Source organism: Rhinopithecus roxellana, chromosome 11 (assembly GCF_007565055.1).
Source record: "Rhinopithecus roxellana isolate Shanxi Qingling chromosome 11, ASM756505v1, whole genome shotgun sequence".
Classification (NCBI taxonomy): domain Eukaryota; kingdom Metazoa; phylum Chordata; class Mammalia; order Primates; family Cercopithecidae; genus Rhinopithecus; species Rhinopithecus roxellana.
The window spans coordinates 40,771,655-40,788,673 of record NC_044559.1 but is presented as its reverse complement, the minus strand read 5'-3'; the positions used below and the strand labels follow the sequence as shown (position 1 = coordinate 40,788,673).

General features: G+C 48.1%; 1 protein-coding gene and 1 pseudogene across 2 annotated transcripts; one reads left to right on the top strand and one right to left on the bottom strand.

Moving 5' to 3' along the window:
- Nucleotides 1–11,908: 11,908 nt before the first annotated feature.
- Nucleotides 11,909–12,192, bottom strand: LOC115900387 (annotated as a pseudogene). Its single transcript, XR_004060054.1, has one exon. The product of XR_004060054.1 is annotated as a 60S ribosomal protein L24 pseudogene (transcript).
- A 3,939-nt stretch (nt 12,193–16,131) lies between these two features.
- LOC104672237 (thioredoxin-like) lies at nt 16,132–16,811 on the top strand. Its single transcript, XM_010375981.2, has 2 exons — nt 16,132–16,374; nt 16,691–16,811. The coding sequence occupies exons 1-2, from the start codon at nt 16,132–16,134 to the stop codon at nt 16,769–16,771; spliced, it is 324 nt and encodes a 107-aa protein (XP_010374283.1). The 3' UTR covers nt 16,772–16,811.
- The last annotated feature ends 208 nt before the right edge of the window (nt 16,812–17,019 follow it).

The following is a 17,019-nucleotide window of genomic DNA, read 5'->3' as shown; positions in this document are numbered from 1 at the left end:
ATACAGAAAGTCGGAACGGATTTGTGTAGAGCAGGTGACTGAGGCCATGTGGAAGAGGGAGACAGCCTGGAGAGGGGCTAGAAAGGACTCTGGAAAAGAAAGGGAAATCCAGACCCAGAGGATCTATTGCTAGATTTGCACCTGGTTGCCAGTGTGTCCCTACAGGAAGAAGCTCCCTAGAGCCAGCCAGATGGGTCTCTATTCCAAAGGAACTAGAACAGAACAGGAAGTGAGGAGGTAGAGGGAACAGAACAGGAAGTGAGGAGGTAGAGGCAGTGAGTGTGGATAACTCCTTTAAGAAGTTTAATTTTGCAGGGAGGAGAGAGATGGGGCAACAATAGGATAGAGTGGTGAGAACAACTTAAAGATAGATAGATAGATGGATGGATGGATGGATGGATGGATGGATGGATGGATGGATGAATGGATGAATGGATGGATGGATAGATAGATAGATAGATAGATATGGTTTTTTTGGTTTGTTTGTTTGTTTTTTGAGATGGAGCCTCACTCTGTCATCCAGGCTGGGGTGCAGTGGCGCAATCTCGGCTCACTGCAACCTCCGCCTCCCGGGTTCAAGTGATTCTCCTGCCTCAGCCTCGTGAGTAGCTGGGACTACAGGTGCCCACCACCATGTCTTGCTAAGTTTTGTATTTTTAGTAGAGACAGGGTTTCATCACATTGGTCAGACTGGTCTTGAACTCCTGATCTCGTGATCCACCTACCTCAGCCTCCCAAAGTGCTGGGAATCCAGGTGTGAGCCACCACGCCAGGCCTATCAACTTAAAGATATATTTATGTTGCTCGGGATAAATCAAGAGGAGAAGTTAGACACACAACAGAGCTGGGACAACTGAAAAATCAAGGTCTCAGAAGAGTGGATGGTGGGATCGTCTTCGAACAGAGACTGTGAGCCCCATGTCATTGGCACCAATGCATTGGGCCCTCGGCCTCCCCAGGACAGGGTGGGTCTCCTCTCAGAGGCCTCTTCTTTTCTTACCTCCCTGGAAAGAGAGGAGGCACAGTGACTGCCGCCCTGTCTTCATCAACCCTGCCTTTCTAATCAGGCTGCTAGCAGCTTGGGTTGGATGCCTGATATTTCACTTCAAATGCCTCCCAGACTTGCTAAGTCACGTCCAGGAGGCATTGACAGCTGTGTGTGATCACTTGTGCTGGGACTCTTGAGCAGCACCCAGCTCTAATACAGAGCTTCAAAGGTGGAGCTGGTTATATTCTGGCTGTGTCTTCACCTCGTAAGGTGTACGACAGCCCTTCGTAACCTGACAGCCATATTTCTCATTCTTTTTTTTTTTATTTTTATTTTTTGAGATGGAGTCTCACTCTGTTGCCCAGGCTGGGGTGCAGTGGCGCGATCTCGGCTCACTGCAAGCTCCGCCTCCCAGGTTCACGCCATTCTCCTACCTTAGCCTCTAAAGTAGAGACGGGGTTTCATCGTGTTAGCCAGGACGGTCTTGATCTCCTGACCTCGTGATCCGCCCGCCTCGGCCTCCCAAAGTGCTGGGATTACAGGCATGAGCCACCACCCCCAGCCAAAGCCACCACACCTGGCCATTTCTCATTACTTTTTTGCAAACACTGTATGCCCCAGCTGCTCCAGACAGCTCACTGTAGAACAGCTCCCCATTCCTTTTCCGCCTGCCCTACTAAAGATCCCTGAGCAATTTGTGGGGAAGGACTGAGTCTTGTTCGTCAAGGTACATCGAACTCCTAGCACAGTGCCAGGTATAGAGTAGCATTCAGTAATACCTGTGGGATACAATTTTCCCTGAATGCACGTCATGCTTTCGCACCTGCAGGCTTTTGTTCATGATGTTCCTGCTCCCCAGAAGATCCTCTTCCCATTTCAGACTCTTAACTAGATTCTCCTAATCTACTGTCTCTCTCTCCCCTCTCCAGCACCCGATTACTCTTCATCTTCTTAGCCCATTGTGCTCTGTCCTGAGTTACCCCAGCATACTGTATTCAAACTGCTGGTTTATTCGATTCACTGCCCTTACCCCCTTGCCCCTATTAGGTCTGAAGACAATGGATAGGCTTTACCCATCTTTATATTCCAGTCTGAAGCTCACTGCGTTTCTTTTTCTTTTTCTTTTTTTTTTTTTTTTTTTTTTTGAGACAGGGTCTCACTCTATGACCCAGGCTGTGGAGTGCAGTGGCACAATCATGGCTCACTGCTGCAGCCTCGAACTCCTGGGCTCAAGTGATCCTCCTACCTCAGCCTCCCAAGTAGGTGGGACTACAGGCATGCACCATCATGCCCAGCTTTTTTATTTTGTATTTTCAGGGGAGACAAGGTCGCACCATGCTTCCCAGGTTGGTCTCCTAGGCTCAAATGACCCTCCCACTTTGCCCTCCCAAAGTACTGGGATTACAGGCATGAGCCACTGCACCCGGCCTACTCTGTTTCTTAGCAGCAATTAGAATAATGTCTGCTGTATAGTAGGTATCAATATACCTGTGTAATCCACATAGGACAGGCTTCTCTTCTGTGTCCTGGAGTACTTCTTGCTAAAATACAGCGGGGAGAGATGGGACAGGAATTAAATATTCAGTCTCACTCTCAATTTTGAAACTGCCTCAGACCATAGGACTCTCTAAGTTTAGTGACACCTGGTGGCACCTCCATGGCAGGGGTGGAGGGCTACAGCTCTGCTGGAGACACTCACCCAGTTGATCAGAAAGTGCTTACCACCCTTTTGGCCACCTTACTAGTCCCCACTGACTGCTAAGGAGGCCACAACATACTTGCTATGGGAAAGGGGTCCCCAAGAGAGTGTTCTTGGATCGCTCACAAGAAAGAATTCAGGGTGAGTCTGCAGGGTAAAGTGAAAGCAAGTTTATTAAGAAAGTAAAGGAATATAAGAATGGCTAGTGTGGTCAGGCACAATGGCTCATGCCTGTAATCCCAGCACTTTGGGAGGCCAAGGCGGGGCGGATCATGAGGTCAGGAGTTCGAGACCAGCCTGACCAACATGGTGAAACCCCATCTCTACTAAAAATACAAAAATAAGCCGGTGTGGTGGCGCACGCCTATAATCTCAGCTACTCAGGAGGCTGAGGCAGAAGAATCGCTTGAACCCAGGAGGCAGAGATTGCAGTGAGCCGAGATCGCGCCACTGCACTCCAGCCTGTGTGACAGAGCTGATTTGTCTCAAAACAAAACAAAACAAAACAAAACAAATCCTGGGCATGGTGGCTCACATCTGTAATCCCAGCACTTTGGGAAGCCGAGGCGGGTGGATCACCTGAGGTCAGGAGTTCAAGACCAGCCTGACAAGTATGGTGAAACCCTGTCTCTACTAAAAATACAAAAGTTAGCCGGGCATGGTGGCGCGCGCCTGTAGTCCCAGCTACTCAGAAGGCTGAGGCAGGAGAATGGTGTGAACCTGGGAGGCAGAGCTTGCAGTGAGCCGAGATCGCACCACTGCACTCCAGCCTGGGCGACAAAGTGAGATTCCATCTCAAAAAAAGAAAAAAAAGAAAGAAAAAAAAAATTAGCTACAGCAAAGACAGAGCAACCCCAAGGGCTGCTGCTTGCCCGTTTTTATGGTTATTTCTTGATGATATGCTAAACAAGCAGTGGATTATTCATGCCTCCCCTTTTGAGACCAAATAGGGTAATTTCCTGATGTTGCCATGGCATTTGTAAACTGTCACGGTGCTGGTGGGAGCATAGCAGTGAGGTCACTCTCATTGCCATCTTGGTTTCGGTGGGTTTTGGCTGGCTGCTCTACTGCAGGCTGTTTTATCAGCAAGGTCTCTGTGACCTGTATCTTGTGTTGACCTCCCGTCTCATCCTGTGACTTAGAATGCCTAACCTTCTGGGAATGCAGCCGAGTAGGTTTCAGCCTCATTTTACCCAGCTCGTGTTCAAGGTGGAGTTGCTCTGGTTCACATGCCTGATAGACTGGAGGTACAGGTAGATCTCACAGAGCAACCAGTATAGTCTGGATGAAGGAACAAAGGAAACGACGCAGTTCCCTTATACCATTCATGCTGAAAGGATCTTATAGAATTAATCCTCCAGAAAGAGGGGCCCACAAAGACCCTCCCCTTCTCTCCATTTCTCCATCTGCCCTCAATACCCCTCTTCCTGCCAACCCCTCTTTCCCACAACTAGACCCGATACCTTTCTCTTTTCCTCCAGACACTTCTCTTCACAGTTTACCGTTACCCTAACCTTGTTTTTTTCCTGCTTAGTCCAGCATTTCCTCAGAAATGTGTCTTGACATCTCCCACTATGATTGTGGATTTGTCTATTTCTCTTTTTACTTCTGTCAACTTTGTTATGTATTTTATTTTATTTTATTTTTTATTTTTTATTTATTTATTTATTTTTTTTGAGACGGAGTCTCACTCTGTCGCCCAAGCTGGAGTGCAGTGGCCGGATCTCAGCTCACTGCAAGCTCTGCCTCCCGGGTTTACGCCATTCTCCTGCCTCAGCCTCCCGAGTAGCTGGGACTACAGGTGCCCGCCACCTCGCCCGGCTAGTTTTTTGTATGTTTTAGTAGAGACGGGGTTTCACAGTGTTAGCCAGGATGGTCTCGATCTCCTGACCTCGTGATCCGCCCGTCTCGGGCTCCCAAAGTGCTGGGATTACAGGCTTGAGCCACCGCGCCCGGCCTTGTTATGTATTTTAAAGCTTTGTTCTTTATTAGGTGCTGCACATCATGTGTGAAAAATTATAGATATCACTTGAGGCCCTAGATGATAGTAAGATTTGTTTTTGCTTGTGGCAAAAAGGCAGTTGGGGTCTGGGCAGACACCCTTAATCCAGTGGTTTTCAACCACAGGTGATTTTCCCCGCCATGGGACATTTGGCAATGTCTGGAGAAAGTCTGGTTGTCAGAATTTGAGGAAGGGGAGCTGCTACTGGCATCCAGCGGTTAAAGGCCAGGAATGCTAAACATTGCATTGGATGGTCCACTGATCATGTCAATATCAGTGTCAATAGCACTGAGGTTGAGAAAGCTTGCACTAATCCAATTATCGGAGGCGTTTGAACCAGAGTAACTCCATCCTGAGTAGGGGCTGCGTAAAATAAGGCTGAGACCTGCTGGGCTGCATTCCTAGAAGGTTAGGCATTCTGAGTCACGGGATGAGATAGGAGGTCAGCAGAAGATACAGGTCATAAAGACCTTGCTAATAAACCAGGTTGCAGTAAAGAAGCCAGCTAAAACCCACGAAGGCCAAGATTGCAACAAGAGTGACCTCTGCTTGTCCTCACTGCCACACTCCCACTTGCGCCATGACAGTTTACAAATGCCATGACAACATCAGGAAGTTACCCTATATGGTCTCAAAAGGGGAGGCATGAATAATCCACCCCTTGTTTAGCATATCATCAAGAAATAATCATAAAAATGGGCAACGGGCAGCCCTCGGGGCTGCTCTGCCTATGTGGTAGCCATTCTTTTATTCCTTTACTTTCCTAGTAAACTTGCTTTCACTTTATTCTATGGACTCACCCTGAATTCTTTCTTGCTCCAGATCCAAGAACCTTCTCTTGTGGTCTGGATCAGGACCCCTTTCCTGTAACACAGTCAAACATTAAGCCAATGGGAAGCTGGGTTTCAGTTTTTGTGAGAGTTTCTCTATTTTCATTCCTATTCCTTCTAAAGAGTGAGGCCCTTTGGAAGTTGAAAGCTGGTGACGACTACTTGAGCTCTTCCTTCCTTAGCATGAGACTGCTGGGCGCTTCTCTGCCTCATGAAATAGGCAAATGCCTCAAAATTCAAAGCTCTGCTAAGCCTTCTTTCCAGGACTTTGACCCTCAAACCCTCACCCCCTTGGTGGCTCACCTTCAAATATGTCTTGTTTGTTTTGCCAGCTTTTCTAGCTGCTCTGGATAGGAGAGCTGATCTGCCAATCTGCCTTTAGGGGAAACAGCAAGAGATTGCCTCTCAGTCTTTTCTTGAAGCTTTCAAATGCAGGCTTTAGGCCTATTGTGATGTTAACACTCTCTCCTCTGCCCTTACTTTGCCCATTCTGCATAGAGTGGGCAGCTCTAGTCCCCCAAGCATGGAAGAAGTTGGGTACTCCTGTTTCTGATCATTACTACCACCAGGAAGAGCTATGGGGTGAGAAGGGGGTGGATTTCTCCCTAGTTATGTAAGAAACAAGCAGGTCTCACCCTTCATTTTTCCTTTCTCATACAAGGTAAAATGCTGCAGTCTCATACGAGGAAGCATATTTTTCCCGCTAACGTTATTTTGATCCTGCTCCTTAGGAAAGAATAAGCCTGGCATTAAAGTGAGGGGAGCGTTCACCTTCCCCCCACCCCAAAGTCTGGCTTACAGTGCTGGAAAACCAAGCAAGTGGTGAATGGGCCGGATCACAAATGGATGCGGTCAGCTCCCGTTATTAGGATAGAATTCTAATCAGATTGTGGATCCGATTACTTCTGACTCATAAATCTCCCTCCTTTAAAAAACAGGGATGTCTCATTTACTGGAGGAATGACAGTGTGAATGGAGGCATGGTTGCGTTCTCACCAGCTGAGATAAACGCCGACCAGACCCGCACAGACATCCTGTGCTCGCTTCCTTTACTTGGTTTTCAGATGAGGCCTTGGTGTATCACTGGTTTTGTAAGGAATACGAAATAATGACAGAAGTGATTCTTCAGGTCAGTCATTTTATTATAAAATGGAGCCCACAGTCAGGAATGCTCCCTGAGAGGGCAGGACAGGATTTCCCTGCGCGGGGAGTGAAAGCAGAAGGCGTAGTCACGATGCGCCCCCTACTGGTCAGCGAGGAGAAATCCCTCCCCTCAGGTTTCAATTAGTGCGGATGAGTCCTGAATTAAGAACCTCAGACCCGGCCGGGCGCGGCGGCTCACGCCTGTAATCCCAGCACCTCGGAAGGCCGAGGCGGGCGGATCACGAGGTCGGGAGATCGACACCAGCCTGGCTACCAGCCTGGCTAACACGCTGAAACCCTGTCCCGAAACCCTGTCTCTACTAAATAGCCGGCGGGCACCTGTGGTCCCAGCTACTCGGGAGCCTGAGGCAGGAGAATGGCGTGAACCCGGGAGGCGGAGCTTGCGGTGAGCCGAGATTGTGCCACTGCGCTCCAGCCTGGAACCTCAGACTTGAGGCGGGGCGCGGCGGGGCGCGGTGGCTCACACCTGTAGCCCCAGCACTTTGGGAGGCCGAGGCGGGTGGATCACTTGAGGCCAGGAGTTTGAAACCAGCCTGGCCAACATGGTTAAAACCCCGTCTCTGGTAAAATAACAAAAATTAGCTGGGCGTGGTGGTGCATGCCTGTAATTCCAGCTACTTGGGAGGCTGAGGCAGGGGAATCGCTTGAACCCGGGAGGCGGAGGTTACAGTGAGCCGAGATGGCGCCAGAATCACAGAACTGGCCGGGCGCGGTGGCTCACGCCTGTAATCCCAGCACTTTGGGAGGCCGAGGTGGGCGGATCACGAGGTCAGGAGGTGTAGACCAGCCTGACCAGCATGCAAAACCCCCCTCTCTACCAAAAAATAAAAATAAGAAAATTAGCTGGGTGTGGTGGTGTCCAACTACTGGGGAGGCTGAGGCAGGAGAATTGCTTGAACCGGGGAGGCCAACAGAGGTTGCAGTGAGCCTAAATCATGCCACTGCACTCCAGACTGGGTGACAGAGAGAAACCTTGTCTCAAGAAAAGAAGAAAATGAAAAGAAAATGTACTGAGAATCCCAGAACTGAAGTGGAATTCCATGAATCCAATGGAATTACATTAAATTCCATGAGCTGGAATCCAATTCCATGAATGAAATTTCATGAATCCAACGGGATTCATGGAATTGCTAACACACAGTGAGATACTAAGGAGGCTAAGATGAAGAGCCCCTGTCTCAGGACTCCAGGGCCTCATTTCACAGCCACAATCTGCCAAGGTCAGAGGTAGCCTTAACTTGTACTGTACTCATAAATCAATCTCCCTGGAGATTTCAAACCTTCAAATTGCTTTGGTAAAGCCTTAACTCCTTCCAACCTGAGGAATTCGATTGAAAAAAAAGCCTTAGGGCCGGGCGCGGTGGCTCAAGCCTGTAATCCCAGCACTTTGGGAGGCCGAGACAGGCGGATCACCAGGTCAGGAGATCAAGACCATCCTGGCTAACATGGTGAAACCCCGTCTCTACTAAAAAAAAAACTACAAAAAACTAGCCGGGCGAGGTGGCGGCGCCTGTAGTCCCAGCTACCCGGGAGGCTGAGGCAGGAGAATGGCGTGAACCTGGGAGGCGGAGCTTGCAGTGAGCTGAGATCTGGCCACAGCACTCCAGCCTGGGTTGACAGAGCGAGACTCCGTCTCAAAAAAAAAAAAAAAAAGAAAGAAAGAAAAAAAAAAAAAAGCCTTAGCTCTAAGGAAAGATTTTGAGTTTCTCATTCCAGTGGACCACATACAAAAAAAATCGCATCTGTGCAAAATCAACCATTTACATTTTATACTAATCAATAAGTAATTCTTGGGCCTTGTGCTTGTTTGTAAATGTTTTGTTTTTCTAAGACCACCAGAGCGGGTACAAAAGAACCAGCGACTAGGCAAGGGTAGGAGCAAAACTGCAAGTTTATTTTGGTCACCTAGCTTCAAGGGAAGAAGGTGGGTAGGGAGAGGTCTGTTGGCCCCCCCAGACAAAAGGGGCCCCCAGAGTCACCCGTACAGCTCTCGGACGGAGTTCCCGCAGTCCTGACATCCCTACAGGAGTGGAGGACTGAGGAAGGCCACGTGTGGCGTGCCTCCGGAGCGGCTTTTCTAGGAGTGGGCGGGCAATAGGCGGGGCACGGGCGTGTCAGGGGGCGTTCCACAGGTGCGACCAGGTAAATCTTGGTCTCTTCAGATTGACATCACCTGGCGCATGCCTAGTTGGTCTGCACCTTCCCGGGTCGCCGGCTGGATTTTCGCGCGCGCGGGAAAAGTTGGGGGGGGGGGTTGAAGAACCCGGAAGTGCGCCATCTTGCCTCCGTTCATCCAAACAGTCCAACCTTTTATTGATAATAGTGATAAAGGGGCGCCGTGGTCTGTCTGGCTACTTCCTGCTGTTAAGGGGCGCTGTTAAGGTCGGGGCCCATGGTTGGCACTTGGACGTACGGATGAAGAATAAAATAAAGCACAGTATTAGTATAGGAACGAGGTATGGAAGCATTTGAGGGTTTGAATGTTAGTGTCTGCTAGGCCTGACTTGCTAACATAATAGCAGCACTCTAAGGAAGAGACAAGTGCCTCCTTTTTCAGCTGCAAACAAGCCTAGGGCTTGCCTGTTTTGGGCAGCTACTTAGGCTATTGAGGTAGTTCGGCGCTGCAGGGAGGCCAGGCTTTCAGCTGATTCCAATAACTAGAGGGAGGAAAAACAGCCCGTTTTGACGGGAGTGGCGTAGTGGCATGGAAAGTTGCTGGAAAAGCTCTGCTACTTCTGCCTGGCTGTATAGAGTTAGACTGGGGACCAAGGACACGGGGACATAGAGGGATCAGTTAGTGGCTGTATGGTTAAGAGTTTTAGAGAGAGAGATCAGTTGCACGAGAAATAGCCTTCAATGGGGGCTGTTTTGGCCTCCATTGGGTGCCTGAGTATAATTACCTCAGGATGAATTTGGAGTTGAATAACAGAAAGGAAGGATTGGGCAGTTGCACGAGAAATAGCCTTCAATGGGGGCCGTTTTGGCCTCCATTGGGTGCCTGAGTATAATTACCTCAGGATGAATTTGGAGTTGAATAACAGAAAGGAAGGATTGGGCAGTTGCACGAGAAATAGCCTTCAATGGGGGCCATTTTGGCCTCCATTGGGTGCCTGAGTATGATTACCTCAGGATGAATTTGGAGTTGAATAACAGAAAGGAAGGATTGGGCAGTGGAGATGTTCGATGAAGGTTAGGAGACGGGAGAACCACTGCTCTGGACTATTGTCTGGAGGTAGATATGGGTCTGGGGTTATATATTGAAAGTCTGATAGGTTTATGTAGAGGAGGGTGAGAAAGCGAGCTAAGCGCCAGGGGTCAGGAAGCATGAACTAGTTAAGAAAGTTTTGTAAGTTTGAGGCGAGTGGGGGAAAGTTGAACTGATGTCCACTGATTGTTCCCAGTGGGGGCCCTTTTTAGCTGGGAAATATGAATCCAATGCGTGTGTCCTAGGAGTTTTGCTGCCGTATGTGTAGACAGGAGGACAATGTATGGGCCTTTCCACTTGGGCTGTAAGTCTTTGGCTTGGATATCTTTTATGTATACTTGGTCCCCAGGACTGAGGGAGAGATGTGGGTTGTAGGCATCCGTTGGAGGAGGGTGTGCTAACTCAGCGTGTTGTCTTAGGAGTTGTCTGAGAAGAGTGAGATATGGGAGGTAGTTCGCCAAAGGGGCTGGCAGGGAAGGTATTTGTTGGAGGGTTAGGGGCCGTCCGTAGACTAATTCGAACGGACTGAGGCCTGTTGGGCTTCGAGGTGCTGCCCGCAGCCGGGTCAGGGCTAAGGGAAGGAGAGTTACCCACGACTGCCGGGTTTCGATTGAGAGTTTGGTGAGCTGCTGTTTGATGAGTCCGTTAGCCTTTTCTACCTTACCAGAAGACTGAGGCCTATAAGGGATGTGGAGTTTCCAGGTGATGTGTAGGAGGGCTGCCACCTGTTGGACTACCTTAGAGATGAATGCTGGACCATTGTCAGATTGAAGAGTGACCGGGAGGCCAAACCTAGGAATAATATGTTCAGTGAGTATAGAGGCAACAATGTTAGCGGTTTCTCCTGTGGTAGGATAGGCCTCGATCCACCCGGAAAAGGTGTCCACAAGGGTTAAGAGGTATTTGAATTTTTTATGTCTTGGCATATGTGTGAAATCAATTTGCCAATCTTCACCTGGTTGGTGTCCTCTGAGTTGATGGCTGGGATGGGGATTACGCAATGCACCTTGAGGATTTGCCTTTAGACAGGTAGAGCACTGCTGGTTGATTGTAAGTAAGTGTTTTTGTAGTGTTGGACAGTGGAGGAGGGGATTTAGGAAATCATATAAGGCTTTGGGTCCTATATGTAAAGAATTATGTATGTCTGTTAGAATGGTATGGAGTTGTGTTTCAGGAATAACTAGTTTGTTATCAATATAGATCCAGTCACCTGTAGCTAGTTTGGCTGTTGGATTTTGTAATAGCTTAGCCTTTTCTTCCTGAGTGTAATTAGGGGCATACTGGGGGGAGAGAAAACAGGCAGAAGGAGGCTTAGGAGTGGAAAATCCGGTGGCTGACTTGGCAGTGACATCAGCGAAATTGTTGCCAGCTGCTACCAGGTTAGATGAAGTTTGGTGCCCTTTACAATGTATAATGGCTACCTTGGAAGGTGCCGACAGTGCATCTAGTAGTTTGAGTATTTGGTTTTTGTTAATAATAGGGGTACCGCTGGTGGTTAAAAACCCTCTCTCTTTCCAGATGACTGAATGAGTGTGTGCGATTAGAAAAGCATATTTAGAATCTGTGTATATGTTTACTGTTTTTCCTTTTGATAGTAGGAGTGCCTTGGTTAGCGCAGTGAGTTCTGCCTGCTGTGATGTGGTCCCTTGTGGTAGGGGTTTTGCCTCTAAAACTGTGGAAGAGGTAACTACTGCATATCCTGCCTGTCTGTTTCCTTGAGGGTTGATAAAGGAGCTGCCATCCACAAATAGGGTTAGTTGTGCATTCTGAAGGGGCTGGTCATGCAAGTGTAGGTGGCTGGGGGGCTGAGCCTCCAGAACCTCAGGACAAGAATGTTTAGTATGGGATGGTTTAAGAGAGCCTGGCAGTAAAGTGGCTGGATTTAGAGAGGAGCAAACTTCTAAAGTAACAGTGGGGTCTTCTATGAATAAGAGATGGAAAAGTTGGAGCCGGGATGGAGTTAAGTGGCTAATACTTTTATGAGAGATGAGATCCTGAAGACGGTGTGTGGAGAGGACTGTTAGATTATATCAGCAAGAGATGCACCAGTAATGGCCCTCTGGAATTTGACTGCACGGCGGGTTCTTTTCTTTTGAATTTCTTCCGACTGTCCCTTTTTGTGCTTCCTTCTGTAGAGGACAGTCCAGTTTATCTGCCGAGGATTCCTCTTGGAAAGGAACGCCGACTCGCATTTTGCATTAAGAAACTGGAAAACCTTCCCGTCGGTCCTGGCGTAGCGCCTCCCGTGTCCGGGGTAGATCTTGTACCCGCTAAAACTGCACAGCTCCACCTTCATGGCGACGCATTCGGCACCAACTGTTTTGTTTTTCTAAGACCACCAGAGTGGGTACAAAAGAACCAGCGACTAGGCAAGGGTAGGAGCAAAACTGCAAGTTTATTTTGGTCACCTAGCTTCAAGGGAAGAAGGTGGGTAGGGAGAGGTCTGTTGGCCCCCCCCCCCGACAAAAGGGGCCCCCAGAGTCACCCGTACAGCTCTCGGACGGAGTTCCCGCAGTCCTGACATCCCGACAGGAGTGGAGGACTGAGGAAGGCCGCATGTGGCGTGCCTCCGGAGCGGCTTTTCTAGGAGTGGGCGGGCAATAGGCGGGGCACGGGCGTGTCAGGGGGCGTTCCACAGGTGCGACCAGGTAAATCTTGGTCTCTTCAGATTGACATCACCTGGCGCATGCCTAGTTGGTCTGCACCTTCCCGGGTCGCCGGCTGGATTTTCGCGCGCGCGGGAAAAGTTGGGGGGGGGGGTTGAAGAACCCGGAAGTGCGCCATCTTGCCTCCGTTCATCCAAACAGTAAACACATGCCTTCTCTCTTTCATTCTAACCTGAAACTTCATCCTTATCTATTCTTGCAATGATTATTAAAAGTAATTTTATTTTAAAACAATATATTTTCTTTTGTTAATTTCTTAGTTTTCTTTTTTTTCTTTTGTATAGACAGAGCCTATGTCGCCCAGGCTGGAGTGCAGTGGCGCGATCTCGGCTCACTGCAACCTCTCCTTCCTGGGTTCAAGCTAGTTTCCTGCCTCAGCCTCCCAAGTAGCCGGGATTACAGGCATGCGCCACGAAGCCCGGCTAATTTTTTTTTTTGTTTTTTTTTTGTATTTTTAGTAGAGATGGGGTTTAGCCGTGTTGGCCAAGTTTGTCTCAAACTCCTGACCTCAAGTGATCCACCTGCCTCGGCCTCCCAAAATGCTGGGATTACAGGCGTGAGCCACCATGCCCAGACTCTTTTGTTAATTAATTTAATTTTTAAATTTCTTTTTCTTTTTTTCTTTTTTTTTGAGGCGGAGTCTCGCTCTGTCACCCAGGCTAGAGTGCTGGAGTGCAGTGGCGGGATCTCGGCTCACTGCAAGTTCTGCCTTCTGGGTTCACGCCATTCTCCTGCCTCAGCCTCCCGAGCTGCTGGGACTACAGGCGCCCGCCACCATGCCAGGCTAATTTTTTGTATTTTTAGTAGAGATGGGGTTTTACCGTGTTAGCCAGGATGGTCTCCATCTCCTGACTTCGTTATCGGCCCACCTCGGCCTCCCAAAGTGCTGGGATTACAGGCGTGAGCCACCGCACCTGACCTAATTTTTGAATTTCTGTTGATATACTATAGTTGTACTTATTGTGAGGATACATGTGATATTTTAATACATGTATACAATGCACAGGATCAAATCAGAGTAGCTGAGATATCCATCGCCTCTATGTATTTTCTTATATCTTGCTCATTAGAGTGAAATATAAGGAACAAAACACTAAAATGGAGAAGTTACCATGTTTTTCATATTTTTAAATTCTAAGAGTTTGAAAGGTATATATTTGGGATAATGGACCTTTTTGTCTTTTTTTTTTTTTTTTTGAGATGGAGTTTTGCTCTGTCGCCCAGGCTGGAGTGCAGTGGCCGGATCTCAGCTCACTGCAAGCTCCGCCTCCCGGGTTTACGCCATTCTCCTGCCTCAGCCTCCCGAGTAGCTGGGACTACAGGCACCCGCCACCTCACCCGGCTAGTTTTTTGTATTTTTTAGTAGAGACGGGGTTTCACCATGTTAGCCAGGATGGTCTTGATCTCCTGACCTCGTGATCCGCCCGTCTCGGCCTCCCAAAGTGCTGGGATTAGAGGCTTGAGCCACTGCGCCCGGCTTTTTGTCTTTTTTTTTGTCTGAAGGAAATTTGTGACCCAATCATTAGTCAAAATTATCTCCAAAAAATGTTAATGAAACTGGGCACCTTTTGGGGGACTTTTTTTTTTCTTTTGAGACGGAGTCTCGCTCTGTCGCCCAGGCTGGAGTGCAGTGGCGCAATCTTGGCTCACTGTAAGCTCCGCCTCCCAGGTTCACGCCATTCTCCTGCCTCAGCCTCCCGAGTAGCTGGGACTACAGGAGCCCGCCACCTCGCCCGGCTAATTTTTTTTTTTTTTTTTTTTTTTGTAGTTTTAGTAGAGACGGGGTTTCATCGTGTTAGCCAGGATGGTCTCAATCTCCTGACCTCGCGATTCGCCCGCCTCGGCCTCCCAAAGTGCTGGGATTACAGGCGTGAACCACCGCTCCCGGCCGAAACATTTTTAAAATATGTCAGCTACTTAAGAAGTCAGGAAACAACAGGTGTTGGAGAGGATGTGGAGAAATAGGAACACTTTTACACTGTTGGTGGGATTGTAAACTAGTTCAACCATTATGGAAAACAGTATGGCAATTCCTCAAGGATCTAGAACTAGATGTACCATATGACCCAGCCATCCCACTACTGGGTATATACCCAAAGGATTATAAATTATTCTACTACAAAGACACATGCACACGTATGTTTATTGCGGCACTATTCACAATAGCAAAGACTTGGAATCAACCCAAATGTCCATCTGTGACAGACTGGATTAAGAAAATGTGGCACATATACACCATGGAATACTATGCAGCCATAAAAAAGGATGAGTTTGCGTCCTTTGTAGGGACATGGATGCAGCTGGAAACCATCATTCTTAGCAAACTATCGCAAGAACAGAAAACCAAACACCGCATGTTCTCACTCATAGGTGGGAACTGAACAATGAGATCACTTGGACTCGGGAAGGGGAACATCACACACTGGGGCCTATCATGGGGAGGGGGGAGGGGGGAGGAGGGAGGGATTGCATTGGGGAGTTATACATGATATAAATGATGAATTGATGGGTGCTGACGAGTTGATGGGTGCAGCACACCAACATGGCATAAGTATACATGTGTAACAAACCTGCACGTTATGCACATGTACCCTAGAACTTAAAGTATAATTAAAAAAAAAAAAAATATATGTCAGCTACTTCAATGTCAGAGGCTGGACAGAGTTGGCTGAGAACAGTCACATTTAGGCAAGAGTCTTGTGTGCACTCTTTTGGTTATGAAAATGTAGGGCAAGTAAGCACTCGTTGCCCTGAGTGAAAAGTGACAAACATTTTTTTAAAGGGTTGATGAAGCCTGTCCCTCCCTTAATACCTCTTGATGGGCAAATTTCATTGTTGGCCTGGGGCTCATGCCTGTAATTCCAGCACTTTGGGAGACCAAGGCAGGCAGATCATCTGAGGTCAGGAGTTTGAGACCAGCCTGGGCAACATGGTGCAATAGAAAAATACTAAAAATACAAAAATTAGCCGGGCGTGGTGGCGGGTGCCTGTAATCCCAGCTACTTGGGATGCTAAGATGGGAGAATCACTTGAACCAGGGAGGTGGAGGTTGCTGTGAGCTGAGATTGCACCACTGTACTCCAACCTGGGCAACAAGAGTAAAATTCCATCTCTAAATAAATAAATAAATACAAATAAAAATTGAGAGACTTCACAGGAACAAATTTCTGGTCTTTCTGGAAAATTGGAAATCTCTTGTGACACTGGACCAATGCCCCACATGACTATTGCTGCCTGGGGCCGAGCCTCAGTCCCTGGGTCTGCCCCCATCCTACATCCCACTTGTGACAGCTTGGCTCTGTCAATCCTCCACCTGGCTGGCCTTGTGAACTTTGAGATCACACCTTGTAGAAGGCTTGTGCTGGGATAGTGCTGGCTCAGTGCTGGGAGATCCCTGAAGGGACCCCAGAATTTGAATTCCAGGTTCCTGGAGGATATTAGCTGAAGGCTCCTTTCTGTGTGCCCTGTAGGCATAGATAAGTTTGGCGTTCGGGAGAAAGAGGGTACCAGAGCTCCAAACTTGTTCCAGCGCTTTGGATCCATTTCCATCGGTTCTCCTCAGACCGTAGCAGCCAAGATGGTGAAGCGAATTGAGAGCAAGTTTGCTTTTCAGGAAGCCTTGGAGGCTGCAAGTGATAAACTTGTCATAGTTGACTTCTCAGCCACGTGGTGTGGGCCTTGCAAAAAGATCAAGCTTTTCTTTCATTCCCTCTCTGAAAAGTATTCCAACATGGTATTCTTTGAAGTACATGTGGCTGACTGTCAGGATGTTGCTTCAGAATGTGAAGTCAAATGCATGCCAACCTTCCAGTTTTTGTTTGTTTGTTTGTTTGCTTGCTTGTTTTTGAGACAGAGTTTTCCTCTTGTCCCCCAGGCTGGAGTGCAATGCACGATCACGGCTCACCACAACCTCCACCTCCTGGGTTCAAGTGATTCTCCTGCCTCAGCCTCCCAAGTAGCTGAGATTACAGACATGCACCACCAGGCCTGGCTAAGTTTTGTATTTTTAGTAGAGATGGGGTTTCTCCATGTTGGTCAGGCTGGTCTCGAACTCCTGACCTCAGGTGATCCACCCACCTCAGCCTCCTAAAGTGCTGAGATTACAGGTGTGAGCCACCGCTCCTGGCCCTTTCCAGTTTTTTAAGGGACAAAAGGTGGGTGAATTTTCTGCAGCTAATAAGGAAAAGCTTGAAGCCACCATTAATGAATTAGTCTAATCATGTTTTCTGAAAACATAACCAGCCATTGGCTATTTAAAACTTGTAATTATTTTTATTTACATAAAGTATAAAGTATGGAGGCTATAAATCCAGCTGCCATCTGGATGACAATAAAATATTAATTCTACCCTAAAAAAAAAAAAAAAAGAGGGTACCAGAAACAGACCCAGAGATGACTGGGGTCTGGGAGGAGGAAGCTGGAGAACTGGTGTGAACAGTATGCGTCAGTCAGGGTTCCCCATAGA